General features: G+C 37.0%; 1 protein-coding gene across 3 annotated transcripts in view; it reads right to left on the bottom strand.

Moving 5' to 3' along the window:
• Positions 1-16,841, bottom strand: part of tmem266 (transmembrane protein 266) — a 73,189-nt gene that overhangs the window by 12,315 nt on the left and 44,033 nt on the right. For all 3 annotated transcript variants that reach the window (XM_079604111.1, XM_079604110.1, XM_079604112.1), the window contains 4 exons: positions 10,052-10,206; positions 6,100-6,173; positions 4,375-4,431; positions 3,184-3,322 (listed from right to left, as the gene is read on the bottom strand). In XM_079604111.1, the coding sequence (XP_079460237.1) occupies positions 3,184-3,322; positions 4,375-4,431; positions 6,100-6,173; positions 10,052-10,206 (425 nt within the window). The remainder of the gene's footprint in view (positions 1-3,183; positions 3,323-4,374; positions 4,432-6,099; positions 6,174-10,051; positions 10,207-16,841) is intronic.

The raw sequence follows: 16,841 nt of genomic DNA, 5'->3' as shown, positions 1-16,841 counted from the left end.
CATTCTAATATTAAATATTATTAATAAAATGATAAATAGTAATATATACTAATATAGATGCATCTAAATATATTTAAATAGCTGATCTCTGTACTGAAACAGCTGATCCAATGTTAACAGGCTTAACACATAATGGGCAGCTTTGATAAACAGCTCATTGTTTTCTGAAAACACCAATGCAGCCAAATGCGAACATCATCTCCATATTTGCCTGATATTTCATGAATTGACAATAGCGTCTGACGTTGATTTTCTCTGGCTTGGCTGGGATTGTGAGAGAGGGCCAAAGGCTTTCTATCAGGTGCTCCTGGCTCTTAATAAAGCCATCTCCACATGACCCCTCTTACCATCCACTCGCTTCCCATATCAATTAGACTCTTCTCACACTGGTACCATCTGCCGAGAGAACTCCCAGCATGCTTTGCTGCATGGCAATGTGTACTCAGCTCCCTCAATATTCTTCCAACATTTCAGGATTATTATATATTATTCTAAATTCACCATGAAATCAAAATGAACAAATCTTGTTTTTTTATTGAATATTACAGTATGTATTATAAATGATTTATCTGTGCACTTCATTATTTTAATAATATATTTTTTTTAATACAAAATTCAAGTGTCTTCGTACTCTTTAATCAAAATAACTTTCCCTCCTTCTAGCACCTCTTCTCTCCACTGATGTGTTTACTGACGCGAGGGCGGGGTCAACCTGTCACTCACATGAGATCCACCAATAGCAAACCACAACCATCCAATCAATTTGTTTTACATTTACATTTGTTTTTTGTTCAAAAAGCCGTTTCATTCGGATATATGTCACAATAAGGAAGAGAAAACTATTGCAACTTCCATTTCATGCCGACGTTATTTATTATATATATATTATTTTAGGCTTTTATTCACAAAAACACTGATTTTTACATTTATTCATTTAGCTGACGCTTTTATCCAAAGCGACCTACAATTGCTATATATCAGAGGTCGCACGCCTCTGGAGCAACTAGGGGTTAAGTGTCTTGCTCAGGGACACATTGGTGTCTCACAGTGGATTCGAACCCGGGTCTCTCACACCAAAGGCATGTGTCTTATCCATTGCGCCATCACCACCCGCTGATCAGCGAACATAAACAGAAGCTCAACAATACTAGCTTGAAACGCAAGAACAAACCTCATTGGTTGTTGCTGAAGCTCAAATGTGATGCGTAACACGAGAATGAAGCTCATTGGTTCTTCTCGCACGTCAAGCGAACATGCTTGATCCTCTGTTTACCACAACTGACGAGTTAATGAATGTTTAAACCGAAATTATATCTGTTCATCATATAAAGTGATCGTGTCTCTTCAGAAAATTTGGATTAAACCTTTCAATTCATATGAGTTAGTTTTATGATCTCTTTATGAACTTTTTGAAGTGACAAAGTGGTAGTTGCGTAGCGGTCAATGGAGGGACAGAAATATCTCAGATTTCATTAAAAACATCATTTTTGTTTAGAAGATTAACAAAACTCTCACGGCTTTGGAACGACACGAGGGTGAGAATGATGACAGAATTTAAATTTTTGTGTGAACTATCCCTTAAATTAAAAAATGAAATAAATATATAAATAAAATATAATCATATATATATATAAAAAAACATATTCCAGCAACTAACCCTGAGTAAATCTAACTGTGCACTGGTGTCTTATCAAAAGTCCTGCTGTGAACATATCATGAAACAACCACAGGGTGGTGTAAAACTGGACCAGACTCGCCGTGAGACTTGAGCTCATGAATCTTAATTGTCCAGCGTGTCTCTGTCAAATATCAAGCTTTAATTCTTTCTTAATTTTTCTGTGTTCAGATTGCATAACTTAATAATAACAGTGTTACACTGGTGTTGCATTAACACTGTGTAAAGTATAACGACAGTATTCAGCTGTCTGCTGTTTTCTGCTGACTGTTCTCTCTCTCTCTCTCTCTCTCTCTCTCTCTCTCTCTCTCTCTCTCTCTCTCTCTCTCTCTCTCTCTCTCTCTCTCTCTCTCTCTCTCCTTGAGGCGCATGAACCTATGGCATGAACGCATACACATGAAACTATGTAATTCTCATATCTTGCACATAACCATTCTCGAAGATAATGGAAAAGATATGGGCAAACGGACATGCATAATACACAAGATACATGGGCACAAAACGATTTAGATGTAAATTGGAATAAAAAAGGTACACAAAGCAAGTTCGCCCTCATATGGACTGCGTTGACATGCCACAAACTCATAGTAAGAATAGTGAAAATAATTTAAAATGTACCTTATATATATATATGTAACAATTAGACTAAACATTCATTGCAGGTAAAGATGTTTTTACTACCACCCTTTGATGATTTCTGTATGTAAATGAGCTCTATTATGATTCGCTATCCTGTGACCTGATATTCATGATTATTTATGCATTACATTTTTGTTCGTTTCTAAAATTGTTTTTGGTGAATGCCTTGTCACGATATTGCATCAGCACTTCAGTTTCTTGTATCCGCTGTTATTTTAGTATTCAGTATTATAATAGTTTCAATATTTTAAATTAGCCTTCCCTTTTATATTTTCAGTTCTCATTTCACTTTTAGTTTAAGGTTTAGTATTTTTTTTGTTATGCGCTTTTGTCATTTTTATTCGTTTTTGTTTCTCTTAAATACTTCTATATAGCTTTCAGTTTGATTTGAGTTTCAGTAATCTTGTCTTTCATATGAAAATGTAACGGCCTGCATCTCTCTCTGGCAGAGACGTTTGTTGTTCGTGACGGCGCTGCACTCGACAGCTCAATGACGTTGAGTGAGGATGAGGGTGTCCTGCCCCAGCCATCGATCATGAATACACTTGCATAAACAGAACCTGTGCTGAGACATTATGGACATCATGCTCCTCTCAGCATCAACAAAAGACTCTGAATCAATCTGAATTTTAATAAGACCAACACTGGCAGCAGCGGCGCATGCGAGGCGTCTATCATAACTCACTCTCATTGGGCCGGGCAGGACAACAGCTACTAAAATTAATCAGTTGAATTGGCGAATGCATTTACATGAACACTTTCTTTAAGTGTTTTAAGGGTCAAAATGATTTACATTCGGTAAGCTAAAAACACATGTATTTTTAAGACTTCATAGTGTCAGGACACAGTGTTGTCATAAAGCAGCTGACCGTCAATGATCCTCTTGACTCTCCAGATGCGGAGGGTGATGATGAGGCTGATGGCGTCCCAGGGGCTGCTGGGGCCGTTAGCCACCGTGGAGGCCACCATTGGGGCCAGAGAGAGGACGATCACGGCACCGTCAAATACCTGACGAAAGCAAACAAACAAATGACCATACGCCAGTGTCTTTTAGCTTGTAACATGTAAAAAGTATTTTTTTAAATTATGGGCTGTTACATAGCAGGCAATGCTGTATTATAGTCCCTCAGCTTCATAACTATGTACTAAAAAGATAATTAAATAATACTTATAAATCTTCTAAATATATTATTATTTGTATATATTATATATATTTGTATTTTATATATTATATGCATCACATATACCTTAAAATATGTAATAAATGCTTTCTAATATATATATATATATATTTTATTATTAATATATATATATATATATTGTATATACATAAATATATATATATTATTTAATCTTTTTGAATTGTATATATTTTTCTATTATATAAAACATACAGCTTTTTGGTATCTATGTGCAAGTGTATGTGCACCATAAAATAATCAGTAAATATATAATAAAAATATTAAAAACATTAATATATTAAACACACACAGACATGTATATTAGTGCTGTCAAATAGAATAATCATGATTAATCGCATCTAACATAAGTTTATATATATATATAAATATAATATATATATATATGCATACTGTATGTGCGTTATATGTTTGCATGCATATATATATATTTTTTATATATATTTTTTAAAAATATATTATTTAGATCATATAAAAGTATTGATTTCTTTCATGTGTATATATATATATATACATTTATTTGTATTGTTATATATTTATTATATATTATAAATATATTATTTACTTAATATTTCAGTTTTTTTTCATGTGTGTGTGTGTGTGTGTGTGAGCACAAGTAAATGCTTTTAAAAACTTCATATCAGGCACACACAATTTTTTTATCTTTAAATGAATGGGCGGGGCCAATAGAACTGAATAGCCAATCCCAGTGCAGTTGTATCAATGGATCCTCCCCTGCTCAGGCAACAATGTGACATTGAGAGAGTGTCACTGCGCCAGAGAGACTCATTCTTCATTAAGTTTCAAGGGCTCGTCTCCCTCTGTGTCCCCCCTGTACTAATGGGACCCCGGGGAGCTTACCTCAACTTTGTTCTCTATATAATCCCATATCCCGAGCACCACAATCCTAAAGACAGTCTGGGAGAGCAAGAGAGAGACACAAATGAGTGGAAAAGAGCCACAGAATGAAAGAAACAGATTAATGAAAATCAGTTATCATATTTCTGATGGTTCAGCACATTGCATTCTGGGAAATCATCCACTTAAGAACAACAAGCCACGTTTTGTGAAAGCCAAGAGAGAAGCCTTAAAAAAAAAACAAAAAAAAAAACAGGCAAACGTTCCTTTTCCAGCGAGCCACGAACAGCACACGTAAATAATGAGCTTGCAGGGGAAATGTGTACGTAGTGTAATTCGAAATTTAAGTGATATCGAGATGTGGCGGCAACAGAATTCACCTCCATTTGATGGCGAAATAACCCCGGCGCCTCCGCAAAACCCATTTCCAACCCGAATAATTTTTTCCCCTTTCATCTAGTCTCTGAACGCAGCTCATAATTTATCAGTGACCTGCAATATGTATTCATAAACTCGCAAGCTGGCGAGATCTCATCGAAACACTCGAAGGAGACGCTGTGTTTTAGTGACTGCTGACTCAGGTGGCACACGCTAGTCTTTTTAGCTTTTTCTATCTCCTACTTTACTCTCTTTTCTCCCCTCTCTCTCTCTCTCTCTGGCTAAAAGATGTGAGCGACGCTGAAAGTTTCAGGCTTTCATGTCTCTTGGCCTTAATATCGACAAGTAAAACGCAAGTTGAAGGAAATAAATGCAAGTCTGCTTTAAAAGAGCCAGAGACAAATGCAACTGGATCTGAAGAAATGGGAATCAATAGAAGTCAGCACGTGTCAGGACACACACACACACTTTTAAAGTACAGTAGGCAATATGTGAAACGGCTTTTTCTTGGGCTCAGTTAAGACGGCCCTACAGGATAAACATTCAGACGAAGCCTTGCATCAAATACTTCCATCCAATAGATCCCGTCGTTGGTCTCATTCATTTGAAACAACATACTTTATCGATAATTGTGAAAAAGGCTTTCTAGTAAGCCTGGTCAGCATATTGGTTGTTTTAGTCGCCTGTGACCTTTAAACACTCATATCCGTGAAAATCTTTTATTGCAGAGATGTTACTCTGTTATCTTTCATTTAAGTCTCAGATGTTTCTACAAAACTTCATATACACCAAATATTTATGGAAAAATAATAATGTATTAACATTTATTTCCATCAGGAGGTGCATCGATGTTTGGTCAAGATCTTGTAATGACAATGCAAGAGTCCAGCACTCTGTAAAGTCTCCTCCTGCACATCACAAAGACTTTCACTGAATATAAGGTCTGGATTCGGAGGTGCCGATTCATGTGTGAAAATTATTCTTCCTGTTACAACTATTCTTTCACAACTTGAGCCTGATGAATCTTGACATCATGAAATATGGCCATAATGTGTCTTGAAAGCTACACACTCCATCTATTAGCGTTAGAAGAACTGTTGTCAAACATATAACATGCTAGAAACATAATAATCCCAACAATAATGATCCAATCATTGACTCTTAAGCATCTGCCTATTTAAATCCAAACAGCGACTTTATTTTTATTTTTTTTGTATGTTATAAATCAAGTTAATGTGTATAGTATAGCTGAGACAACTTAGTCTTGAAAGAATTGAAGGAGAAATGTTTAATGAGAAATGACTTGGAGATCTTGAGTGACTTTTTCCGCACACGAACATTTACACTCACCTCAGTGAAGAAGACCGACAGGATGACCAGGCTGATCCAGTGGATGATGCAGGCGAACTGGAATGCATTATTAACTGTGGACACAAATCAAAGAGATTCTGCGCTCACAATTCACATAATGATTCAGGAGAAAATACAGTAAAATGCAATGAGCTCAAAATAAACAACTCAAAGTAAAAAAAAAAAAAGAAGTACACTACCATTCATAAGTTTGGGGTCAGTATGATTTCACAAGATACGCTTTTTATTTCAAACTTTTTATCCATCAAATTGTTTTACAGTTTCCACAAAAATATGAAGCAGCTCAACAGTTTTCAACATTGATCATTTTGTATGTTTCTTGAGAAGCAAATCATCATATTATAATGATATCTGAAGGATCATGTGACTCTGAAGACTGGAGGAATGATGCTGAAAATTCAGCTTTGATCACAGGAATAAATGACATTATTCAAATAGAAAACAGTTATTTTATGTTGTAATAATATTTCAGAATACTGCTGCTTTTACTGTATTTTTAATCAAAGAAATGCAGGCTTGGCGAAGAACAAGATCAAAGTTGTTCGATGATGGCACGTCACATTACATCTTGATAAAATATATTACAAATATTGTAACTTAGCCATTTTAATGTAAATGTTATTTAAAAAAAATCTAATGATTTTAATAATACCATTTTTTCTTTTAGAATAATAGGCAAAGATACATTATTTACAATAAAACCTTGATGATGCAACAAGAAAGTGACATTTTTGGTTTCATTTTGAATGTTGAGGAAAGTTATTACTATGATTTTGATTTTGCTCCCAAACAAACAGATAGCGTACAGGCAGCCTCATCTGGGACAACTATGGCACAGTTCTGGCAGCGGCAACTGTCATGTGGGCCATATCTGAACAAAAATATATACCAGAATTTTTTTTTGGTTGGCTTAACTTAAAAAAGTAAGTTACCTGGTTGTCTTAAAATGTCGAGTTCATTGAAATAAAAAAAAAATTGGGTTAATACAATGAAGTAGATTGGTTTAATAACTCAAAATATTATGTTATCTGAGCCAGATTAATTATCTAAGTTGAAGTGACAAAAGATAAATAGTTGTGATAACAAATCATGAAAATATATTTTTTTTTACAGTGTATGACCTTTGCCGCTGCCAGAACTGAGCCATATGTGCCATAGTTGGCCCAGATGAGGCCCGGATATGCATGTTATTGCCAGCCACACTCAGGTTGAGTCATCGCCGTCATTACATGCGGTGTGTGGGCCAGAATAATGTGGGAGATGTGGGCCAAAACTGGACCAGATGTCATTTGCTATCTAGGAAGTGATTTCCAAATGCTTTGCTAACCAGCTCATAAAATAATCATTAAACTGGTTCACATTGTCGGTTTCTGAATCGTCATTAACAGTCAGTTATACAAGCAGTGTTGGTAAGTTACTCTAAACAAGGAATTCATTACTAGCTACTAATCACATATTTACCAGTGCAATTAGATCACTGTACTAAATTACTCTCGTTAAAAAAACTATTGTATTACTTATTAAATACCATATCAACCTAAACCAATTGAACAATACAAGGATAGACATGAAACTGCCATTTTAATTCGTTCAAATAAATAATATAAAATTGCTTTTGGAACTGATCAAAGTATTTCAAGGGAGAAGGTTACATTAAAACATACATATTGATGTACTTTACATAACACATGAAAACCTCACATAATAGTGTAATCTATTTGGGGAATAAAATGGGCCATTTATTCTTCAGAATTATTCTCATATGAAACTACTCCTCCTTACAGGGACTTTTCGAGTGGGAAGCCAAATTCCCCGCATGATCCGCGTCGCAAGCCGAGGACAGTCGCTGCTCAATCTCATTACGGCAGCCGCCTGAACTCCAAGCATTAGGCATTTGTGATTTGATATTGCACCCAATCCGCGTCCTGCATCTGTCTATTTATCCGCTCCATTACGGTGCAAGAGATCTACTGCATTCAGTTATCGCCCGCCCGCCCTCCCGGCCCATATGTCTTAGTTTGCTCTGTTCACTGATCTGTCCATCAGCCCATTCATCTCCCTCAATCCCTCCTTCCATTAATCTCGCCGGCCGGTCGCCGTCCCGCACTCCTTCACTCTCCTCTCTCTCTCCGTTCCAATCCATCTCCCCCTCAATCTGTCTTTCAGGACTTTGTAAAGGCCAGAGAAGACAGAGAAATATAGGCTGACTTATGCTTCTGTCATCTCTCGCATTTCTCTCTTTAGTGCGCACTCATCTGCACGCTGAGCCGTGATTTTCCGCCATAGCATGAATGGGGATCTCCATTCGGGTTTACAATGGCCTCTTACGAGAAATGAAAATGTCCCGGCAAATAGCAGCCAAGAACATGTCGTTTCACAACGCGTTTATTGAGAATAATCTCAGCAGAGATTAGATCGACAATTGCAGATGTATAGTTGTGAGAGATAGTGTATACTATATACTGCATACTTTTCAATTGTCAAGATTGTATTATGAGAATATGAAATGCATGTTATTAGGTTGGGAAATGAGAACCAGTTCTTATTCAGAACCAACTGATTCTTCTGATTCTAACGTAACTCTTATGAGACTTTAAGTGAATCAATAACATACAGTGTAGTCTGAAATTTAATCCCAAACAAATGATTCTTATAAGCTTTTTCTTTTCAGTGAATCAAAAACATACAGCGTGACCAGTGTAATCCGATTCCTTAACGAATGACTCGTGTGAGTCGGTTCTTTTCAGTGAATCAAAAACATACAGCGTGACCAGTGTAATCCGATTCCTTAACGAATGACTCGTGTGAGTCGGTTCTTTTCAGTGAATCAAAAACATACAGCGTGACCAGTGTAATCCGATTCCTTAACGAATGACTCGTGTGAGTCGGTTCTTTTCAGTGAATCAAAAACATACAGCGTGAACAGTGTAATCCGATTCCTTAACGAATGACTCGTGTGAGTCGGTTCTTTTCACTGAATCAAAAACATACAGCGTGACCAGTGTAATCCGATTCCTTAACGAATGACTCGTGTGAGTCAGTTACTTTTAGTGAATCAAAACATACAGTGACACCACCGTTATCCAAATCCAAATCCAAATCCGACAAATGACATACATCTCGACCAGTATAGTCTGATTCTGTACGAATGACTCTCTTATTATAAACTATTTATTCTATTCCCAAACTAATTACTATTATGCAATATTTCTTCCTAGTGAATCAAAAACGTGCCACCCAAACAGTGTGGTGTGAATCCTAAACACAGGATTATTTAAGAGCTGTTAAGGCCCTTGCACACTGAAAAGTCACACGTTAAGAAATAAATAGGACCTCACGTTTTGTCAAACACGCTTGCACACTGCCTCCTCCGCACAACTTTCGTCCGTCATAAAAAAATGTGGATCGGGTTCGATTTCTGCGTTTTTCGCATCCGTAGCAAGCAGTTTGAATGGTGTTTTGACAATTCAAACCCCCGAATCACGAATACGAAAAAACACATACGAAAATTTCGGACTCTTTAGGGAATTAAAAACAGTGAGACTAGTGTTTTTTTTTAGGGAATCTTTTTTTTAAGGAATCAACAACATGCAGTGTGACCAGTGTTGTCCAATTCCTGAACGAATGACTCTTACGTGCCGTTATTTATTATTAAATCTACACATACACTACAGTGTGACCACAGTATTTTGAATCCCTCATACATTACATCGAGCTCAACCAGTGTAGTCCGATTCCTGTATGAATGACTCTGAGCTATCTCTTCCTAGTGAATCAAAACAGCATGACCAGCGTAGTCCAAACCCGAATCCCTTATACAGTAAGTTGCCGTGTTTGATGTGTCAGAGCATGTGTGCTAACTCGATGGTAAATCCTCATTCTGAGGCCAGAATGGCTTCTAAAGAGATCCCGAACCCCTTCTAATACTCACATTGTAGAAGCTTAGTATCGATGAGCAGTTCCAGAGTCAGTAGGAGCACCACCAAGATGACACAGGCCACCAGGAAACAGTTGAAGCCAGCGCTCAGCAAACACACCTGCCAGAGCGCTGCTCTCCTCCCGCAGCACGGCTTCAGCCAGTTAGACCTGCGGATCAAACACAGCGGCAGGGAGAGAAAGAGAAGAGAACCATTTCTGAACTACAAAACCACAAACACAAGACAGCTGGAGTCTACTTTCACACATATTTGCCAACAACAAAGGTAGGCATGAAATCACAAAGTTTACTTCTACATACAAGTTTACTTGTACTTTTACATACAAGTAGAAATAGAAGTCAACTTATTATATGTACAAGTAGAAGCAGATGTACACTTATGTACAAATAGAAGGAAGCTTGTATTAAAAAAGCTTGTATAAAATGCATTGCTTTGCTTTAACTGAGCCTTATGCTCATGCAAAGCCTCATTTATGTAATATTTTTCGATTGCAATGTTTTATGCGGGAATGGCGGCGGTAAAAGTATTATTCTGGTTAAGTACCAACTGTATGTACAAGTAGAAGCAAGCTTGAAAGTTGAATTAAACTTGTATGTACGGGTAGACAAAGTAAACTTGTATGCTCATCTATTTTTAGTTTGCTTCTCTGTACAAAAGTTTACACACGTTTGTACATAAGTCTACTTTTACAAGTAGAAGCAAACTAGTTTATAAAAGTAGAGGTAACATGTATGAATGTGTATAAGCAAACTTGTAAAAGCAGAGGTAAACTTGCACACACTCTTACAAGTTTACATCAACAAGTAAACTTATGTACAAATAGAAGCAAGCTATGCTATAAACTTACTGCTACTTTTAAACTCAAGTTTACCTTTATTTACATAAGTATTATTTGTATGTAGACGTAAACTTGAATGTGTACATGTTTACATCTGCTTTTACAAACAAGTTTGCTTCCATTTGTATGCAAGTTTACTTCTACACATTCATACAAGTTTACCTTTACATACAAGTTCATTTCTATTTCTACATGCACATATAAGTTTAATAATACTTTTACAATCAAATTAACTTTTGCATACAGGTTTACATCTACAGGTTACAAGTTAGCGTCTACCATTCTTAAATCACGCTAACCTCTCTAAACTCATTAAATAAGAGATTTTGGCATTATCATGAGACGTGGCCACAGTGTGTAGATCTGTCACACACACATACAGCTATCGTATGACTTCAGTATGACTTTAATGCCACCTTTATGGTACTACTTCTGTCACTTTTGAGCTTGAAATCCCCAGGCCCCACTCGCTTTCGTTTTATGTAAAGGAGCTGCCAAAAAATCACTTGATTAGTTGCAATTGCTTATAGCCTTCAGTTTAATTGTGTTTTTCAAATTCGGTTAGGCAGTAAACCTTTCAGTGGATGCTCTATGAGTGTGTCTCACTTTGATTAATCACATTTCCTCACTATCTCTCTTTTCCTCGCTCCTCTAAAAGCAGACTAATTGAATTGCCCTGTTGAGGGGTCTTATTCCCTCCAGCTTTTTCTGTGTTCCTCTCAATCTCCCGTCCTGACTCTCATATCATCTACTGCTATTCCACTGCCACGAGCTGATCTCAGATCTGGGGGTAACCTAAGAGGTGGACAATTTAGCATCAAGAACAACATCAATGTGCTCTACCCGTTCTATCAGGAACCAGGAGTATGTAAAGACCTACTAAGTTCAGTATACGAAGTTCAAAAAGTTGCAAAACGTTTTTTTTGTTGTTTTTTTTACGGAAACGGTGGTGCGTTGAACACCCTGTTCAGATGACACAAGAGTTGCTACTATGGCAGCTGAGAAGGCCATTCTTTGTGTTCTTTTCAAAGCATTTTCGGAGCCTGATGAAATGGGTATAAGTGTGTGTTTAATACTGTAAAATACGCTCGATGTTACAGTCACTGCCCTTGCCGTCCAGTTTAAAAGAGAACATCCCAAACGAGTGGAAACTGTGGTTCCTAATCATTGTGATCCAACATTGGCTCGCATTTCAGACTGAAAACACAACTATTTAGCCTCACATGCTACTGACCAAACAGGACTTCTAATATCTTCCATTGTTGCGTATACCGAGCTGCAGCGGACACTTTTGTAGTTGGACCCATTGTGCGAGCTGTCTCTTTAATACCGCGTAATTTATATACATGTTGCTGCTGATTGGGCTGACATTTTTGACACACCGTTTCAAGGAAACATGTCATTCAACCCGGAAACCGTAGCAAAATTTTTCTATTAAACCTTTGACAAAATCACACCAGAATATTGGTGTGTTCAGGTATGGAACAACTTTACAAACAGTCTTTTCATCCACACAGTTTCGTTATTTCTGTGTTACAAATATTCATATGACCGAAGTAAAATAGAGCAAATCACCTTTTGAAAGTAAATTGCCGCTTCATATAAAGATTGTATGATTGAAATCGTTACACCAGTAGGTGGCGACAAGTGACTGTTAAAAAATGTGTTAAATCATTAATTCAAGAGATTCGTTCAAAAAACGCGGATTCATACAGTAATGAAACAAGTGAAGTATTTATGAGTGAGTCATTGAATCATTAATTTTTTTAAATAATTCATTCAAATTAATCATTTTAATAGACTGCAGCAATTAACATTTAGTCAGAACCTCTAGTAAATTGCATGTTATTTTGATTCGTTGTCTGTTCAGAATCGTGATATTTGTTTGAAAAAAACAAAACAAATAAAAATCGTGATTCTCATATTATCCAGAATCGTGCAGCTCTAATTCCATTCCAAACAACGCCCCGGTTTTCTCCACTACTTCAAATTTGATACTATTTTGGCACCATGTATGCTCTCTTTTATCATCGTCTTTTTTTTTCTTTTTTGCTGAACTGTTGGAACGTGAGCATTTGCGCACTATTTTCCAGACTGAGCTCCAAGCCCATACTGTGCATCCCGGGCTCCTTCTCTCGGGAGCGGATTCTGATCTTGGCAGCATAGAAAAGACTGATCAGTGTGGCCAGACTGACCTCATCCTGTGGCTCTCTGAGTTACACACACACACACACACACACACACACACACACACACACACACACACACACACACACACACACACACACACACACACACACACACACACACACACACACACCATCTGGAGAGTACAGACTCCACTTATCAGACGTAGCCAAAAAGATGATTGCCTAACAGCATGGCCGTGCCTTCATTTGATCAGATGGACTATATTTGCATGCTTTGGGCTTCGCCCTTGTGCGGTTCGAGCAGGAAGGGCAGATCAGACATGGAATCTGTGTGCTTGGCTGAGCACTGGTGTCTAATAATACCAGCTTAGCACTCTGTAACTTTACGCCCTCCTAAAAGTGCAAACTCCAAGTTCCCCGATGGCTCGACAACACCAAACTCTCATCAGCACATAATGCATTTCACTATAATTTGATAACATTTTAGATTGAGGTAACATATTGAGGTAACTTATTAACATATCGTAAAGAGTTGTGTGAAAATTGGATGCGCATTATATCCGCATCACGGGCCTCAGGTCTTAAAGTGACAGCAGCCTAATAAACCTGCTGCCGCCTGTGTCATTAATGTTAATCAAACAACAAAAGAAGAGAGAAAATCACTTTTGTAGCTTTAAAAAGGATAGATCTATATTTAATTTAGATGTATACAGTGAAGACCATTTCATTTCTGTATATTTCCTACCTGAAAATCACTGTTTACAAGGTTATTTGGGTCAAAAACAACTAAAACAATTTATTTTGTGCATTTTGGTAGACTAAGTACAAATCTGAACCGGTCTGACTGGACCAGTAGAAAAAAAAACATTGAGCCCTGATATATAAAAGGCACAGCTTAAAGTGAAGATTATTTTAATTTTACTTAAAAGTTAAAATCCTTAAAAGCCTATCAAATGTTAGGCGCAAATCTTGTTTTTTTATTTTTTATCTATTAACAGCACTAGTAAAAATACAAAATAGAATTGTTTGGTTGTTGTTTTTTGAGTGTGTATGTAATGTTTATATATTTAACCTGAAAAACGTGTCAATATTAAGTGTAAATGAAACATGACAGTGAGGATGCATGCCACAAAATTGTAGCAAAGATAAAATGAACACAGCTTGACTCTTCTTGTTCTCCCCCACTTCTAAAAGTGGTCAATCTCCTTGAACATCAGTATCATCGAGCAGTTCTGGCTGTGAAGGGCAGTGCAATTGAAGCGCGGGACCACCGGGACCAGGAGCGCTGGTGAAACATGGCAATGGCTGGAGGTTGTTATTTTATGCTGAGCGAGCAGCAGCTAGTCGGACTCAAACCCAATCCCACGGCCTGTATTAGAGGAATGGATGAATGAGTCCTAGGTGGGAAAGATCAACCCAAAAAGCCGCTGAGTAAGAAGGACATTGCTGGTCTCCAGTTCCAGAGTGGAGCGTGACTGGATCTCTTTCACCTTCCCTGCACCTCATCCTGAACACAGTGGAGCCTGATCATGGGGCATATGAGAACGGGACATGCCCTTGCTGGCTCAGGCCACAGAGGTGTCAGTCAAACTAGAGGTGAGGGATAGACATTAGGGCAACATGTAGGCAGGTAAATGACATATAGAAAAAAACTAGTGATGGACTAAAATTGCTACCCAAAATGGAGGGTCAAAATCATTAACTGACACTGACGTTTAACCCTCTGGGGTCAACAGACCGGTGGATTTTTTCCTCATAGCAGCGGAAACAACTTAAAGGATAATTCCGGTATTTAACACATTGAGTCTATATTGTAGTTTGTTTTGGATGAACAAGAGTGGTGGACAACGTTTTTTTGACAATGGTTCCTCTCTCGAGTTTTTGACTATTAAAGAATTGGCCATGGACCCATTTAACATTGGAGTCAATGGGCATGTCCGAAAATGTCATTAAAACAGCCAATAATGTTCGTTTACAAAACTGTTAAACTCACCGAGTGGTTAGTGGTGTTCGTTGATGATTATAAACAATATATCGTCGCAATATATGATTCCAATTCGTTTATTTTGCTATAGTGGAACTATTTTTTCAACAATGGGATTTTACAAAATGACGAATAAAACACGACAGAAACTGTATTTCGCAACACTTTTTGTTTCTGGAACATCAACTAACATCACTAATCACTCGGTGAGTTGCACAGTTTTGAAAACTAATGTTAAAGGTTGTTTTAATGACATTATCGGACATGCCCATTGACTCCAATGTTAAATGGGTCCATGGCCAATTCTTTTATAGTCAAAAACTCGAGAGAGGAACCATTGTCAAAAAAATGTTGTCCACCACTCTTGTTCATCCAAAACAAACTACAATATAGACTCAAGGTGTTACATACCGGAATTATCCTTTAAGGTACACTGTGTAGGAATTTCTAGTTGGAGGAATTGTATTTTGCATTCAAACGAATAGTGTTCTCTAGCTAGCGCCTTACTTTTTCAAATGCGTGTTGCAACTATAAAACCGCTATAAAAACCATATAAAAACCGCTATAAAAACTATGCTTATCACAAAACGGTTGCATTTAGCATTTATTATTATTAGTGTCTTTTGGAGTAAATTTATAAATAGGACAAAAATGAATGTCATGTCATTGACTGAGAAAACCTGAAGCATAATGAGAGTCTCATTAAAATGGCTGCTGTTAAATCAAATATCATTTGTGCCAAAACACTTCAGTTTGCTGACATTCGTCTTTGACTACCACCATGTATACATTCCCGACTGGAGCTTTAAAGAACACAAGCGATGTTCAAATATTCAGTACCAAACGATAATGTACACAAACACATTTCCAAACGTGAATTGTAATTTGCACTTCTGCTACCCCTGCGCACATCCAGAAAGAGCCAGGAGGAAGTGTGTGTGCTGGAGTGGACAGGTTTATAGAGACATCAGTATCCGCACTGCGCGAGACGCAGGAGAGACGGATTGAACTCCGGCAAACGGGCGAGCGGAGAGGGCTGAATTACACCATGAACCTGATCGATCGTGAACTGGAGAAATGTGCTGTCATACTCGCCTCTCGGTCAAACACTGATTCTCGCGCTCCCGCTCTTGCTTCGGGAGAAATATGAGCAGGAAAGAAAACTATTCTAAACTCTGGCGAGGTGCTTTGCTGTCGACATAGGCCTTGGCTTTGAACAGAGCTTCAAAAGTGACTGGTTCGATATGTTCTTCATAGGCAACGGTCATGCATGTACGCCACACAACCGTGCTAATCGCGACTGGTCATTAGCACATGTCGCTAAGCTAACTAACGTTACATGACGTAAGAAATTTTTTGAAATTTTTGTTTGAAAAACTGAAATTTTTGTTGGTCGAATTGAATATTTAATTTGATGCTCATATTTCCAATTAAATTAAAATTAAGTGAGGGTTAGGTTAAAAAAAATCATTGGAAACAAATAATTTAGTAACACTGTTAAATGTAATCTTTAGCAAATCTTAAAATTAATATCCATTTTTGAATAACCATTTCAAAATTAATAATTGTATCTATTTCAAAAAAATCTATTTTGGCTATAACTTGAAAATATTATTGTACAGAACCACAATATTTTAAAATATTTTCCCCCCCAATATTATAATAGATTTATCGGTTGTTGGCAATAAAATGTTATGTTTCACAAATATTTTAATATGATATATATATATATATTATAATATTTGTAAAACATAATTATGTACTATAGTATTTATTTACATTTTACAACTGATAAATATAAAAATATTAAA

This window comes from Phoxinus phoxinus (assembly GCF_949152265.1).
Source record: "Phoxinus phoxinus genome assembly, chromosome: 25".
Lineage (NCBI taxonomy): Eukaryota > Metazoa > Chordata > Actinopteri > Cypriniformes > Leuciscidae > Phoxinus > Phoxinus phoxinus.
Note: the sequence above shows the minus strand (reverse complement) of the source record. Positions and strands in the feature narration are given on the sequence as shown.